At 51.4% G+C, this 16,244-nt stretch overlaps 1 protein-coding gene across 1 annotated transcript in view; it reads right to left on the bottom strand.

Moving 5' to 3' along the window:
• The window catches only part of POU2F2 (POU class 2 homeobox 2), a 28,776-nt gene extending 12,844 nt beyond the window's left edge, over window positions 1-15,932 (bottom strand). The window contains 4 exon segments of the mRNA XM_074306990.1: window positions 1,255-1,311; window positions 1,404-1,438; window positions 1,531-1,596; window positions 15,841-15,932. Coding sequence (XP_074163091.1) covers window positions 1,255-1,311; window positions 1,404-1,438; window positions 1,531-1,596; window positions 15,841-15,931 — 249 coding nt within the window. The 5' untranslated portion in view covers window position 15,932.
• Between the last annotated feature and the right edge of the window lie 312 nt (window positions 15,933-16,244).

The raw sequence follows: 16,244 nt of genomic DNA, 5'->3' as shown, positions 1-16,244 counted from the left end.
GCCCAGCAGGACCAGCTGAAGTTCTCCCTAGGCTCTCCCCCACCCCTGACTCTGGAGGGCAGCTGGGGCTCCCCCTCCCCCTTCCAAGTCTGGGTGCATGGCACCTGGGGGGGACCCTGGGCTGGCGGCCTCCAGGAACGAAGGCCAGCCTCTCCACTTCCCCTGGAAGCCTTCCTCCTTCCACAAGGCTCTCTTCCCCCCCTCCACCCAGCCTTGTCTTCTCTTCCCTTCATCACAGGCAGCACCATCCCTCTAGTAGGAAGGCCTGGTTTCAAATCTGCCTCATGTGTACTAAGAGACTTAATCTCTTTGAGCCTCAGTTTCCCCATCTGCAAAAGGAGTCAGCGGGACACGGCTCTTTTCTGAGGTCCTGTTCGGCTCTAAGCGGCTGATCCCTCATCTCTCTCTCCATCTTCCTTTCTCCCCATCCCTCCCTCTGAGCTCCACGTCTCCTTTCCTGTCCCCATCACCTCTCCCTCGCCTCCTTCCTCTCTCAGGGCTCTAGAGCCGTCACTATACAGATGCGATGGGGCCAGGGAAGCACCAGGCCGGCGCTGGCGTTCTTTCCCTCTCCTCCTCTCTTTTCCTGCATTCCCTCTTTTTCCTCCTCTCTCTTCTCCATCTCTCCCCATCTCCACAATTCCATTTGGAAAAGGAAAAAAGCGCAGCCCCTCGGTGCTGGGGCCGCAGGAGAGAAAAGGCTGCTCTCGGGGAGCTTTGGGTCTCCCCCAAATTAGAATGCCCCCAGAAGCTTCATGCACTCCAGGAAAGTCAGGCACCCACCTTCTCTCCTTGGTTTGGCAATCCTCTACTTCCCTAAGCTCTCCTCTCCTCCTCCGGCCCTGTCCACTCCACCTACAGTCTTCCCTGTCTCCCTCCTCCCCCGGCCTCTCCTGTTCGGGTCGTTGGGGTGAAGGGAGGGTCTGCTGAGAGTCGGGGCAAAGCCAGGGCCAGGCAGGGAAGTAGGGATGGGGGCTGGGCCCTCCGTTTCCTGTTGTTCATGCCCTGGGGCCCCAGGGGGGATTTCCCCAGCCAGCTCCCCCTCTCAACCCCAGGGGAAGGGGAAGAAGATGGGATGAGTCATAGATTTGGGGCAGACGGGTGGGAAGGAGAAATGTCTTTGCTGATGCTCCCAAGCTGACGGGCTCCCTCTGGGGGTTCCAGGACAACCCCACCTTCCCCCCAGAGCTCCCTGGCTCCTCCAGAGCCGCCCCAGGAACTTTTCCCACCATGCCCCAAGCCCCCCCCCCTCACCTTGGTGCTGGGCCCCGTCGGGGACAAGGAGAATGAGGAGGCCTTATTCTGGGGGTTCTGAAAGGAGAGAGAAGGAGGAGGGGGAGGTGAGCCTCTGCCACCCAGCCCCTCCCCGGGCCTACTCCCTCCCGGCTGGCTCCCTTCCTCACCTGATGGCTTGCATCTGGTCCATTGGTTCCTGTATCTGCAAGGAGAAGGAAGGAAGAGCTAGGACCTTCCCGGCTCTCCCCCCTACTGGGGCTCCACCCCTTCCCATGCGCCCCAAAACCTCCCTACCTGTGTGCTCTGTCTGAGAGTCCAAACCTGGCTTCTCCGGCTCCAGGGGCTTAGACATTCTTATTTCTGAGAGAAAAGGGAAAGGAGGCGTCACAAACCATGAGGAGGGTCCCCCCCCACCTCCCCAAGTCGATTTCAAGACCCTGGCGTCCTGCCCCGCTCTTCCCAGATGATAGAATGCCAGGAGGAGATTCTGAAATCATTTAGTCTAGCAGAGATGGGGAAACTGAGGCACAGAGAGGAAGCAATTCCCCCATGAGAAGCATCTCAGAGGCCTGAAGGGACTCAGGACCCGAGCCTAGTGACTTTTGCTCTGGGAGCACTAGAGCTGCTTCTGTCTAGCCTTGCAGCTGGAGATGGGGAGGCCGGGGGCAGGGAAAGACTTGGGTTTGGGCTCTCGGAGAAGAGGCATCCGGAGGGAAGCTGAGCAGAGGAGGCATGGTCCTCCCCTGGGGCCTCTGTGCTCTGTCCCACCAGCAGGTTTCGGGTGAGACATGTTTTCCGCTGTGAGCAGCAAGGAGCGGGTGGTGGGATGGGGCTCTGGGGATCGGGGTGCATCAGCACCTCCACGCCCTCGAAACACTCGGCCCTCGGTGTCTCACAGCCAAAGTCCTGCCTGCCGGGGAGCACCCCGAGCCTCAGGCTGGACCGCGGCTCAGCCCAACCAACCCAGCCCTGGGCCAGGCTCTGAACGGGAGCCTAACCCCCAGAGCAAAAATGGAGTGGAACGGAGATCCAGGGAGGACCCAGGAACAGGGAAGGGCAGGGCAGGCAGGGGACTTAGGGAATGTTGGCGCAGAGAAGGGCTTTAGAATAGGGAATGGCAGAGCTGGAAGGAGGCTTAGAACAGGGGATGTCAGGGCTGAGAAGGGTTTAGAACAGGGGGTGTCAGGGTTGGGAGGGGATTTAGAACGGGGGATGTCAGAGCTGAGAAGGGCTTAGAACAGGGGATGTCAGAGCTGGAAGGGGGCCTAGAACAGGGGATGTCAGGGCTGAGAAGGGCTTAGAACAGGGGATGTCAGGGCTGAGAAGGGCTTAGAACAGGGGATGTCAGAGCTGGAAGGGGGCCTAGAACAGGGGATGTCAGGGCTGAGAAGGGCTTAGAACAGGGGATGTCAGAGCTGAGAAGGGCTTAGAACAGGGGATGTCAGGGCTGAGAAGGGCTTAGAACAGGGGATGTCAGGGTTGGGAGGAGCAATAACTTTATTCACAGGTTCATGGGTTTAGAGACAAAAGGGACTGTAATGGTCTTCAAACCCAATATTTTACAGATGTAGAGCCAGTGCCTTAGAAAAATGGAAATGATTTGCTCAAGATCATCAAATTGAGCTTTGAACCCAGGTCCTCTGGCACTCCACTCTCTCACCATTTAACAAACAGAAACTGAAAAAACTTATAAAAGTGATCTGACCTCAGACATTATGCACATAACATGTTAACCTTTTGTGACCAATTCTACTTTTTCCGCCTAAGAAATACAACTGGGCGACAACCAGCCGAGGGTTGCCTCGCTTCGCATCCTGCGAACACGGGAACTGGGAGAGATCAGGGAAAGATAATGGAGCCCAGCTCCTCCATCCTGTCCACTGATGAGCTCACATTACACAGGAGGAAACTGAGAGGGCCTCAGTGTCTCGCAGTGAGTCAGAGGCAAAGCCGACACCCGGAGCTCCGTCCCCTTTCAGTCATATGGACCACTACACAGCTCCCGTCCCACAACATGTTCTGGGGCTGCTAAAAAAGCAAAAGTCTCTGAGGAGCCGCTCCTCAGCATTAAACTGGGCTTCAGAACCTCCTTCCAGACCCAACTGTCACTTCTGAGTCAGTCATTTAATACATAGAGGACGCTGACTGGGTCATAACCCAGTGACTTAAGAACACAAAGTATCTTCCTCTTGTGCAACAAAATAACCGTATGGACATATATACACATATTGTATTTAACTTATACTTTAACATATTTAATATGTATCGGACTACCTGCCATCTTGGGGAGGGGGGAGGAGGGGAAAATTTGGAACAGAAATGTTTGCAAGGGTCAATGTTGAAAAATTGCCCATGCATAGGTTCTGTCAATAAAAAGCTATTAAAAAAGAAGAAAACAAAGTATCCCCAAAGCAAAAAATAAAACAAAAAAAGTCCCTGTGCCCAAGGGACTCACAGTATAATGAGTGGAATGGGGAGGGAGGGAGGACATGGATATTACTGTGTACAAAAATGCTGGATAAAATTGGAATAATTAGCCAAGGGAAGGTCCAGAGTTAAGGGGAGAGAGAGAAGGTGAGATTTTAGCTGAAGGAATCCTGGAGGGAGAGTGGTCCGAGCACAGGGCAAAGCCGGGGGAAATGACCGGAGCTGAGAAACAGGGGATCTCATTAGAGGAAAATCCAGGAAGCTTGTTCCCAGGATCTAAGAATATGTGGGGAAGGGCTAGAGCTGGGAGTTCTGAATTTCGAATAGAGCCGAAGACAGTTAAATGACGTTCCCCATCCCCCCAGACTGGACATCCCTCAGTGTTCTCTTCTGAGCACAACACAGTTTACTAATTTCCTTTCTAAAATAAGTATTTATCCTAAAGGGAGTAGGAGCCACTGGGGTGTACTGGGTAAAGGGGAGGGGGATGTGACAGGACAGATGGACATTTTAGGGAAATTGCTTTAGTGGCTGAATGAGGATGGACTGGAGGTGGGAGAGTCCCGAGGCAGCTGGTGCAATAGTCCAGATGTCAGGTGCTGAGGGGAGATGCTGCGAAGACGAAATAGGCCTTGGCCCCAGATTGGACATGGGGGAGGAGAGAGAGTGAGAGGTTCCAGATGACCTGAGACACCCGGGAGTTGTTCTCTACAGTAAGTAATAGGGAAAGTAGGAGGGGGAAGAGAATGAGTTCTGTTTTGGAAATATTGAGTTTGAGATGTCTTCTGGACATCCAGTCAGAAAGTCAGTCAGACAGAAGCTTGGAAATCAGCAGAGAAATTAGGGCAGAAAGGGTTGATTTGAGAATCATTAGCATAGAGTCGGTAATTCGGTCTGTGGGAACTGATGAGATCACAAGCAAAGTTGTATACAAGTGGAAAAGAAGAGGGCTCAAAAGAGAACCATGAAGGAGCTGGAGGGCATGATCTGGAGGAGGATCCAGCAAAGAAGCAGAGAAGGGGCAGAGAGAAAGGAGGGTATCAAAGAGCACGGGGACCAAGAAAAGCCCATGGGATTGGGCAGCTGGATCACTGAGAACTAGAGCTCTAGAGGGGCTTCATTTGAGTAATGAAGTCAAAAAGCAGACGATGGGGAGCAGAGGAAGGGAAGAAGATAGGAAGTTGACGGCCTTCGCAGGGAATTTAGCCACAAAGGGGAGGAATGACACGGGCTGATCGTGGAGACGGGAGGACCAAGGGAGGGGATTTTAGAGACGGGGCACATTTGTAGGCAGGAGAGAAGCTGTCCATAGAGAAGAAGAAGGTGAAAATAAATAAGAGAAGGTGATAAACCAGGATGGAATGGGATCTCTTGCTCCTGTAGGGGATCCAGGAGATCACACAGGATCAAGGCAGAAATAGTGGCAGAAGGCATCTGAGAGATGTGAATTGAAGAGGAACAGAGAAGAGGAAACTCAAAGCAAATGGGCTCCATTTTTGTTGAAATAGAAGGCAACCCCATTCTTCTCCCAAATCCATCCAACGTTACATCTTGCCTGAAGAATAGGGAAACCTTTGGCCCCAGCCCCAACTTCAAACTCAACCCTGACTTTATTCTCCATCTCTACCCATTCCACTTTGGACAACTCAGAAGGAAGTTTAAATCGCTCCCACTGCCATCATCTCCATCACTGCCCCTGGTGCCAAGCAGAGTAACTCGCACTCATCCCCTTTCCATGAGATTGCCCTTCAAAGACTCGAAGACAGTTAAATGACGTTCCCCATCCCCCCAGACTGGACATCCCTCAGTGTTCTCTTCTGAGCACAACACAGTTTACTAATTTCCTTTCTAAAATAAGTCACCCAGAACTGAACACAGGCCACCAGATACACCCGGACATGGTAGAGGGCACCCCACAACAAGATCACTACTCGCCTAAGCTTGGACAGAGGGGCTCCCTCTGCCCAGAAGCTTGCACACCTAACGACTGACCTGTCCTGAGCTTGTGGCCCACTAAAATGCCCAGATGATCTGTTGTCTAACTAAACTTGCCTCAACTTGTGAAGGCGACTCCTTGATCCCAAGTGTGAGTCTTTAAATTGATCCCTTTAAATTTCAACTGCTTAATTTCAGCACACTTTCCCCAGACTGTTAAAATCTTTTTGTATGTCAACTGTGCCATTAGCTCTCTGTCCCAGCTTTGAGATACATGCGCCTACAAGACCTGACCTCAAACCCCAACCCCCAACCCTGCTTCTACTACTGACCCGAATTTAAACCCTAACCCCAACTCTAATCTCGGCACCAAGCGTGGCCTGAATCCAATCTCTAACCCCAACCTCAGTCTACCCTTAGACCCAAATCCTTTATGCGACTTAACCCACCCTTCATGCAGACCTTGACCTCGATACTCATCCTGACCCCCAACTCTGACCCAAAATAGGATGTCAACCCTAACCTGACGAGAGGGGAGACTTAGTCACGAGTAATCATTCGTCGATGGCCTTTTCTCAAGCTGGAGACGAATCTGGTGGAGTTTTTAAAGGCAGACATCCTGAGCCTTGTGCTGATGAACAACTTGGATGAAGCTACGAAAGTCATACTTAGCAGATTTGCAGATAATGTAGAGCAGAAGGGCGAGCTAACGAAAAGATAGCAGCAGACTAGAATGCTGGGTCAAATTTAATGAGATATGACTAATACGGAAATATATTTTGTATGACTGCACATGTATAACCTATATCAAATTATTTACCTTCTCGATGACAAGGGAGGGAGAAGGAAGGAGGGAGAGACTTGGGAATTTTACATTTTTTTAAATGTTAAAAATTGTTTTTACATGTAATTGGAAAAGATATAATATTAAAAGTAAAAAAACAAACAAACAAACACATAAGGACACTTAAGGACAAATGTGACAATCTACATTTAGGTTCCCAAAATCAGTTTCACATATAGTAGAATGTGAAAAAAATCTGGAGGTTTTAGTTGACCACAAGCTCAATATGCATCAACAGACAGTCAATATTTATTAAGCACCTACTATGCTACTGACGCTGTGCCAAGTGGCAGAGATAAAAATACAAATCAATACCATTCAATGTCAGGCAATAAAAAAGCTAATGGGATCTGAGACCAAAGAGCAGGTGCTGGATGGCACAGTGGATAGAACACTGGTCCTGGAGTCAGAAGGATGTGAATTCAAATCTGACCTAAAGTCACTTGACACTTATTAGTTGTGTGACCCTTGACAAGTCACTTATTTCCAATTGCCTTGCCAAAAAAACAAGGAACAAAAACAAACTCCAAACAAATAAACAAAAAAGACCCCACTGGTGTGGGAAGTATTGAGAGGCACATAACCTCCAAATTGAAGATCTCAGAAGCCATCTCTGAAACCTCCACAACACGTCCTTTCAGTTGGCTTTGGGGTTTGAGACAGCCTCTGAGACCATGATTCTTGATGAAATCTTGTGGCTAAAGCTGTTTCTTAACCCGGTCCACTCATTGTCTCTGGTTCTGACCTGAGGGGTCCTGTGGAACCCGCCTGATTCCTTTCCTTTTCGATGTGACAGCTCTTGAAGTGTTACTGTGTCCCTATGCCAGTCTTGCCCAAGTCATCCCCATTTCATAAAACTCACTCTCATGTGACATTGTTTCAAGGCATTTCATCATCCACTCGGCCCTCCTCTGAGGGCCCTTTCTAAAAATGGGGCCTCAGACTGACCACCACCCTGCAGCTGAGGTCTGAAGTGGACCTCCAGCAGAGCAAGACTAGCCCCTCTCTAGTCCTTCGGGCTGTGCTTCTCAATGCTGACTGAAGTTGCGCTGATTTTCTTAGCTGCTGTATACAATGACACTGAAAATTGAGCTTGTAAGTCAATAAAACATCCCCAACTTTCTCAGATGAGCAGCAGGATCTCGAGTCACCCCTCCCTTTAAGGGCAGAGATTGCCTTCTGCCTTTCTTTGAATTCCCAGGATTTAGCACAGTAGGTGCTTAATAAATGTTCATTGACTAACTGATATTTGTGAAGCTAATCTTTTGCACCTAAATGTAAGGTTTTACATTTTTATCCCCCCCCCCCACTCAATTTCATTTAATTTGAATCAGATCAGTGTTCCAGTATGTTGAGATTTTTTGCTGCATTTTCTGATTGTGGAGTTAATTGTTTAGGCCTGTGACTACGACTTTACATTGACACGCACTTAACTTCATTTTATTCAATATGGAGTCAGCAAAACAGTCAGAAAGTCTTAGTTGGAATCTCAGTGCTCTTATTACCTGTGTGTCTTTGGGCAGACCACTAACCCCACTCTGAGCCATCATTTTCTTATTTACAAAATCAAGATCATTTTAAATCTCTTCTGGCTCTAGAGGACCAAGATCCCTTCTAAGATTCTTTCTGGCCCTAGAACACCACGATTTAATCCAGAGTTCTGGACTACACTATTTTCTTATCTACAAAATGAAGATCACTTCTAAGGTCCCTTCTGGCTCTATAGGACCAAGGTTACTTCTAAGGTCTCTTCCGGCTCTAGAGCATCATGATTTAGTCCAGAGTTCTAGACTACATAAACATTTATTCTGCTATTTTCTTATCTACAAAATGAAGATCACTTCTAAGGTCCCTTCCGACACTAGAGGACCAAATCACTTCTAAGGTCCCTTCTGGCTCTAGAAGATCAAAATCTCTTCCAAAGTCTCTTCTGACTCTAGAGAACCAAAGTCACTTCAAAGGAACCAAGGTCACTTCTAAGGTCCCTTCTGACTCTAGAGCACCACGATTTAGTCCAGTGTTCTGGACTTCATAAACCTTTTTTCTGCTAACCATTTTCTTATTTACAAAATGAAGATCACTTCTAAAGTCCCTTCTGGCTCTAGAAGATCAAAATCACTTCTAAAGTCTCTTCTGACTCTAGAGAACCAAGGTCACTTCAAAGAAACCAAGGTCACTTCTAAGGTCCCTTCTGATTCTAGAGAACCAAGGTCACTTCAGAGGAACCAAGGTCACTTCTAAGGTCCCTTCTGACTCTAGAGCACCACAATTTAGTCCAATGTTCTGGACTACATAAACCTTTGTTCTGCTAACCATTTTCTTAGTTACAAAATGAAGATCACTTCTAAGGTTCTTTCTGCCTCTAGAGGACCAAGGCCACTTCTAAAGTCCCTTCTGCCTCTAGAGAACCAAGATCACTTCTAAGGTTCCTTCCAGCTCTAGAGAACCACGATTTAGTCCAGTGTTCTGTTTTATTCTGCTAACCAAAAGGTTAGTTCTTTTTGCCAGCCCTGCGTCATCTGTGTAAAAAGACTGTCTCTGTATTTGGTCCCTGGTAACAATGCTAAATAGTACAGGTCTCCAAGACCCTCCCAAGGAGATCTCCTGCCAACCAGGTTTGACCGCATCATTGGTTCTGTTCAGATACTTAATTACTTCCAAATCCACTCCTGGCCAATTTCACACCTCTCTATTTTGCCCCATGAAGCTACTTTGTCAAATGCTTCCCTGAAGTCTATGTGAACGCTATTTCCTAAATGCTCTTGGTCTACTCGCCTCGTAACTCCATTAAGGAAAGGGAGGTGATCTACATGCAGAAGCCATGGTGGCCTCTTGTGACAACTGGCTCCTCCTGTCCACCTTCCCTGACCATCCCTTTACTAATGTGCTGATTAAGCCCTCCTCCCTTCCCAAGCATGCTGGACCTTCTCCCTCCTCCATTCTCCAGCTCTCCCTGATGAGTGGCCCAGCACTCGAGTTCGGCCTGTGGTCCGAACCCAACAAGGTCAGCTAAGAGCCCTCCTGGGTCTCCCTGCTCATGTCTGAGCCATACAGCCCATGTGAGTTCTGGCCCTTTCCGTCCAAAGATCGTTCTCCTGGGCATGAGAGAAGAGAGGGGGTTGCTCCTGATTGGTTCAGCCCTAAAATTATGTGCTCAGTTCTTGAGGTGCACTTTAAGAAGGTTAATAAGGGGGGGAGCAGCTAGGTAGCTCAGTGGATAGAGCACCAGCCTTGAATTCGAGAGGACCTGAGTTCAAATCTGATCTCAGACACTTAACACTTCCTAGCTGTGGGACCCTGGGCAAGTCACTTAACCCCAGCCTCAGGGGGGGGGGGAAAGAATGTTAATAAGCTGGGGAGCATCTAGAAAAAGGCAACCCAGACAGTCGGGGAGGGGCTTCAAGACCAGACCCTTTAAGGATCAGGGGAAAGAACCAAGGGATGTTAAACTTATTCTAACAGAATCCAGGGGACAGAACAAGGAGGTAAGCCCCTCCCACTCCGTACAAAAGCCACAGAAAAGAGCTCGACCCTCCACCACCTATTACTAGCTGCTTGCCCCCAATCTCTAGACTTTCTTCTACCTGAGGATGCACATTCTGTCACGCAGCCCCTCCAGAGCTCAGAGAGCCCTGCGGTCTGCAAGACGCTCCCACTTTACAAAGGACTTCCCCACTGGCTCGCTGAGATCGGCCCCACAACCTAGAAGTTCCAGAGACCGGGAGCTTCTTTGGATCTGGGCCTGCTCTCCAGAAAGGCCCTAAACAAGGATCACAGTCCCTCACTGGGAAAACCACATCATAAACACAGGATGGGCCCTAAGGGTGGAAACTGAGGCATCACCTACACTCAAAATATAAATTGTAAAAGCTGAAGATCTAAGGGCTGGGAGGGCCTCAGAACAGGGAATGTCAGAGCTGGGAGGGGCCTTAGAACAGGGGATGTCAGAGCTGGTAGGGGCTTAGAACAGGGGATGTCAGAGCTGGGAGGGCCTCAGAACAGGGAATGTCAGAGCTGGGAGGGGGCTTAGAACAGGGGATGTCAGAGCTGGTAGGGGCTTAGAACAGGGGATGTCAGAGCTGGTAGGGGCTTAGAACAGGGAATGTCAGAGCTGGGAGGGGCCTTAGAACAGGGGATGTCAGAGCTGGTAGGGGCTTAGAACAGGGGATGTCAGAGCTGGGAGGGCCTCAGAACAGGGAATGTCAGAGCTGGGAGGGGGCTTAGAACAGGGGATGTCAGAGCTGGGAGGGGCTTAGAACAGGGAATGTCAGAACTGGGAGGGGGCTTAGAACAGGGGATGTCAGAGCTGGGAGGGCCTCAGAACAGGGAATGTCAGAAATGGGAGGGGGCTTAGAACAGGGGATGTCAGAGCTGGGAGGGGGCTTAGAATGGGGGGTGTCAAAGCTGGGAGGGGGCTTAGAATGGGGGGGTGTCAGGGGCTGGAAAGGAACAATCACTGATTCTCCCACACTCCCAGGATGCACAGTAACCACCACCAACACCATCATTATGACCTAGAACACACATGTACACGCACACATACGTACATATATGTGCATACACCTGTAACATATATAATTGGAGAGAGGCGGAGACAGAGAGAACTCTGGGGCTGTTAAAGCCCTTTTCATGCTGTTTCATTTGGGATCAGGGCCTGGAGCTTGGGGGATGGGAGAGCCCTCCGGACCCTCGAGACGGAGCAGTGCAAACCTCAGCCCGAGCCCCAAGCCTGGCGCTCCCCAGCAGGGCCTGCTGGGCCTTCCCCACCCCCCCACTGCCTGCTGGACTTTCACTTCTGCTCTGAGCTTCCCCCCCACCCTCCACTTTTAGCAGCTTTGCACCAGCCCTTGGCCAGCACTTACCGAAAATCGGGCTAAATATAGAGAAGCTGAGGGCCTTCCCTCACCCTCCCCGGCCAGTCCCCAGGGTCCCCAGGTCCCTCTCGTCGGTCTCTGGTGCTCGGAACCCCATAGGCCCCGTGCCCATTCCCTGGGGGGTCAGCGCCTTCTCCTCCCAGCTGGGTCCCAGGGTGCTTGAGGGCGAGATGTCACGGGGCATGGACGGAGATACGGACAGGTGGACACACCAGGACAGCCCTGCAGCTGTGGGGACGCCCATTAGCACTCACAGACGGCCTGGCGCTGCCCCCTCCCCCCCGACCACTAGTCACAGAGTCACAGTAAATGCTGAATTAGAGAGCTTGGGACTGAGACCCAGCCACACGTGACGCGGCGCATTTCCCCGAAGTGCAGTTGCCCGTGGGACCCACGAGGACCAATCGCCAGCGCAAGCACAGAGTCCTGGATTCAGGGATGCTCCTAGAGGACCCCCAGCCCAGCTCACCCGCAAGGGCTCGCCGGGCTTAGGGTCAGATGTGGCGGCAGGGGCCTAGGAGGACAAGTTCTAGTCCAGGCTCTCTCCCAGCGGGACCTTAGCTTGCATGGCTCCAAGCCTCAGTTTGCTCATCTTTCAGAGAAGGTTGGGCTAAATGGCCAGCCCTGACACCCCCTGTTCTAAGGGCCCTCCCAGCCCTGACATTCTATATTCCTCTAACTCAACTCAGTTTCTTCTCACACTCTGCCCTTCTGTGTACTATGTATTCCTCCTTCATCCCCTTTGCTGGACCGTGGTCACTTTCCCCATCCCTCTACCCACTCTAAGGCTCTACCAGGGACCTCTTTTCTGCCCTCTCTCTGTCTCTTTCTCTCTGTCTCTGTTTGTCTCTCTCTGTGTCTCTCTCTGTGTCTCTTTCTCTCTCTGTGTCTCTTTCTCTCTCTCTCTCTCTCTCTCTCTCTCTCTCTCTCTCTCTCTCTCTCTCTCCCTCTCTTTCCTTCTCTGTCTCTGTCTCTCTCCCTCTCTCTTTCCTTCTCTCTGTCTCTCTCTGTCTCTGTCTCTGTCTCTCTCTCTCCCTCTCTTTCTTTCTCTCTGTCTCTCTGTCTCTGTCTCTCTGTCTCTCTCTCTCTTTCCTTCTCTCTGTCTCTCTCTTTGTCTCTCTCTCTCTCTCTCTCTCTCTCTCTCTCTCTCTCTCTCTCTCTCTCTCTCTCTCTCTCTCCCCCCACCTTGGCCACCTCAAGGTTTGAGGACCACCCCAAACCTCATCATCCATCCCCAGGGCCTCATCACGGGCCCCCTGGCAGAGAGACATGTCTCCTATCTGTCCCTCCTGGTGGGAGATCTCAAGCTCACTAAGTCTGCAGAAGGACCGTTATCTTCCCGCCACTTACCCAGGCCTTCCTGCGAGCTTCCCTGTTTCTGCTGAGGGTAACCCCAGGGTCCCGTCCTCGGTTCATCAGCTCAGAGTCATCCCCAAGCCCCGCCGGTTCCACGCCTACACGTCTCCATGCCCTCCTCCCCCTGAAGTCACCCCCCTCACTTGGGCCCATCGTCTAGGCCACAGCAATCTGGGGTCTGTCTTCTCTGAAAGTTCCACCCTCTCCCCTCTCCTGAGCTCTCTCCCCATAATTCCCCAGTTAACCGCCCTAAGGCCCAGCACTCTCACCCTCCTTTGCTTTTGGACCTCCCGGCTGCCCCCAGGGAGGAAGCCCCCCAGTCTCCTCCACACACTGCCTTGGGCCAACTTTTGCAGCCCTCCTTCTTCCCCAGGTCTTTCAACTCCCCCCTCCCTAGGATGTACCCCCTCTGTCCCTTCCCTCCAGGCTGCCCTCGGGGTCACCCTTCCCCCAGAGACTCCTTTCCTGGTCTCCCCCTCACTGACCCCATACACACACTCCCACTCAGCCTGGACATTCTCTAACTCAACCAGCACCCCCCAATTACTTCGTATGACACTTTGTAGCCCTGCATTCCCTCTCCCTAGGAGCACGTAAGATCCCCGCTGCTGGCAGGGCCAGTTTCAAGGGTGGGAGCCCACGGGGTGGGCAGGGCCCTGTAATGGAAAAGGTGCTTTTAGGGGAAAATGATGAAGAAAGGATGCTCAGTTTGAAGACCTGGGCCTTGGGCTTGACCAGGACATGGACACGGGCTCAGCAGAATTGAGGGGAACCTACGTCAATTTCTTTAACTTCAGTTTCCTCATATCTAAAATGAGGAGGTGGGTCAGATGTTTTTGAAGACTACTACCAGCCCTGACATCCCCCGTTCTAAGGCCCCCCCCCAGCCCTGACACCCCCTGTTCCAAGCTCTCTCCCGGCCCTGACATTCCCTGTTTTAAGCCCCCTCCCAGCCTTGACATCCCTTGTTCTAAGGCCCTCCCACCTCTGACATCCCCATTCGAAGCCCCCTCCCAGTTCTGACATTCTATGATAGTCTAATTATTTCAAACAAGCCTCATTCTCTTCCCTCCCCCTGACTCCTTTTCCTGAGTTTTCCTGTTTCTCACAGAAGCCGCCTTCCTTCAAGTTTCCCAGGTACAGCCTCGATCATCCTCTGCTTCCCCTCTCCCCCACATATCCAGCCAGTCCCAGATCTGGTAGCTTTTACACTCCTCTCCCATCTCCTGCAGCCTCTCCGGGGCACAAGCCCTCATCCCCTTTCTCCTGGAAACTGCAATTGCTCCTGACTTATCTCTGGGCCCCATCTCTCTCCTTTCTCCTCCTCCTCATCATAGCCATAGACCTTCTTTAGACTCAGATCTGATCAGGTCACTCCCCTACTCAATAAACGCCAATAGCTCCCTATCACTTCCAAAACAAAATCCTTTACAACCGGCCAGCCTACGTCTTCAGCTTCATTATCCTAAAGTCCCCTGGCCTTGCCTCCCTATGACACTGAAGTCACAGGACACGCCTGTGCCTTTTCACTAGTGGGTCCCAGACCTAAAGTGGGGCCCTCCTCGCCTCCTCCTTGTAGGATCCCTCACTTCCTTCAAGACTCAGCTTGAGCCCTCCCCTCTCCAGAATGCCTTTCCTGATCTCCGCTGCATCTGGGGCCCTCATCCCTCAAATTGCCTTCCACTTATTTTGCATTTTATCTGAAAACCCATGTATCTCTGCAGAATGTCTCCTCCAAAACAATGTCAACTCTCTCAAGGATCACAGCATTTGCAGAGTGCCAGAACCTGAGCTGAGAGCTTTACAAATGTTATCTCTTTTGATCTGCACAAAACCCTGGGACACAAGGACCACTGGGGAAACTGAGGCAGACGGAGGGTATAAAAAGACTCGCCCAGAATCACATGGTTAGTAAGTGTCTGAGGCCAGATTTGAACTTGGAGCTTCCTAACTCCAAGTCCACCACTCTCTCCACTGTGCCTTATGTTGACTAATATGTTCTAAGATGCTTTTTGGTTTGGACATGTTATGTTCTAGGTTTTAAGGTCTCTTACAGCTCTGAAATTACATGTTCTAGAGTCCTGTTCCTTTGACATTCTGGCTTCTAAGGTTCTTCCTACTCTGACAATCTGGCTCCTTCGCATCCTGGGACCTCTAGCCACTTCCAGCTCCTACATTCTGCATTCTTAGGATCCTTTTAACTGGTTTCTATAAATCAAGATCTTTCCGATTCCAGTATTCTCTGTTCTAAGTTCTCACCTACCTGCGACGTTCTGAGAAAAAGGTAGTTTATACATATTCACACAGACACACAGATCCGGACACCCAAGCTTCGAAGGCTCCTTTGCATTCTGGGATCTCTTGCCACTTCAGATCCTACATTCTGTTCTTGGGGTCTTATTAACTCTGGTTTCTATAAATCAAGATCTTCCAGATCCTATATTCTAGCTACTTCCAGATCCTACATTCTGTGCTCTTAGGGTCCTATTAACTCTGGTTTCTATAAATTAAGATCTTTCCAACTCCAGTATTCTCTATTCTAAGGTCTCACCTGCCTGCGACATTCTGAGAAAAAGGTAGTTTATACATATTCACACAGAGAGACAGAGATCCGGACACCCAAGCCCGGGGGACATCGAGAGGTGTCCCTAACACCTCCCCCCAGTCCTCATTCTATCATCAATTAAGGGTATCTTCTGTCTCATGATGGAAAAACTGAGGGTGAAGGGATGGAAGGAGAAGGTGGGGGGAGTGGAAATGGAGAGGAAGAGCGAGAGCAAAAGCCTTCATTACAGGGGAAGAGGGGCCTCTGGGAGCTCCTGCTGCCGCAAGGGGTGGGGGGGGCAGGAAAGAGAAGGATACAGAGGTGGGGGAAGAGGAGAGGAGACTGGAGGGCAGGGAAAGCTGCAGGGGAGACAAGGACTGGGGGAGGAGACACTGGGAAGGGGGGGTGTCCTTAAGGAGAGGAGTTGAGGAAGGGGAGAAAGAAGGGCACAGAGGGATGCTGGGAGGAGAGAGGCTGGAAAGGAGAAAGAGAAATGGGTAGACAGAGAGCGGGGTCGAAAGGGCTAGCCTGGAGATCAGAGGGAAAGTTCAGAGACAGGGAGCGGGACAGGAGGAGCGGAAGTCCCGGTTCTCGTCCTCCTGGAGAGTTCACCCTGCCCTTACCTGGAGCCCCCATGCTGGAGTGCACCGCGTTGCCCCGGCTGGGGGCGGAGGGAGAGCGGAGCACGGCCGACTCGGGGAACAAGTGTGTCATCCCCCGCCCCCTCCCCAGGTCCCCACAGCCAACCCCAGGACAGGAAGTCACCGAGAGAGGAAACCACAGGGGCAGGACCGCCCTTTAGGGAGGGAAACTCCCCCCAGCACACACACAAACACACCCAGCCCGGCCTCGGCCCGGGCCAGGTTAGCTCGGCCCCTCCCTCTCAGGAAGCCCGGGAGGGGGGACCTGTTGGCCAGCCCCCGGCCCGATGGGAGCCGTCACTCGGCCGCCTGGGGCCTCGGTTTCCCCGAGTGTAAAGAGAGCCAGGATGCTCGCGGTTCTAAGGCTGTGCTCTGTCCCGATCCGG

This window comes from Sminthopsis crassicaudata, chromosome 3 (assembly GCF_048593235.1).
Source record: "Sminthopsis crassicaudata isolate SCR6 chromosome 3, ASM4859323v1, whole genome shotgun sequence".
Classification (NCBI taxonomy): Eukaryota; Metazoa; Chordata; class Mammalia; order Dasyuromorphia; family Dasyuridae; genus Sminthopsis; species Sminthopsis crassicaudata.
This window is presented reverse-complemented; position numbering and strand designations above follow the sequence as displayed.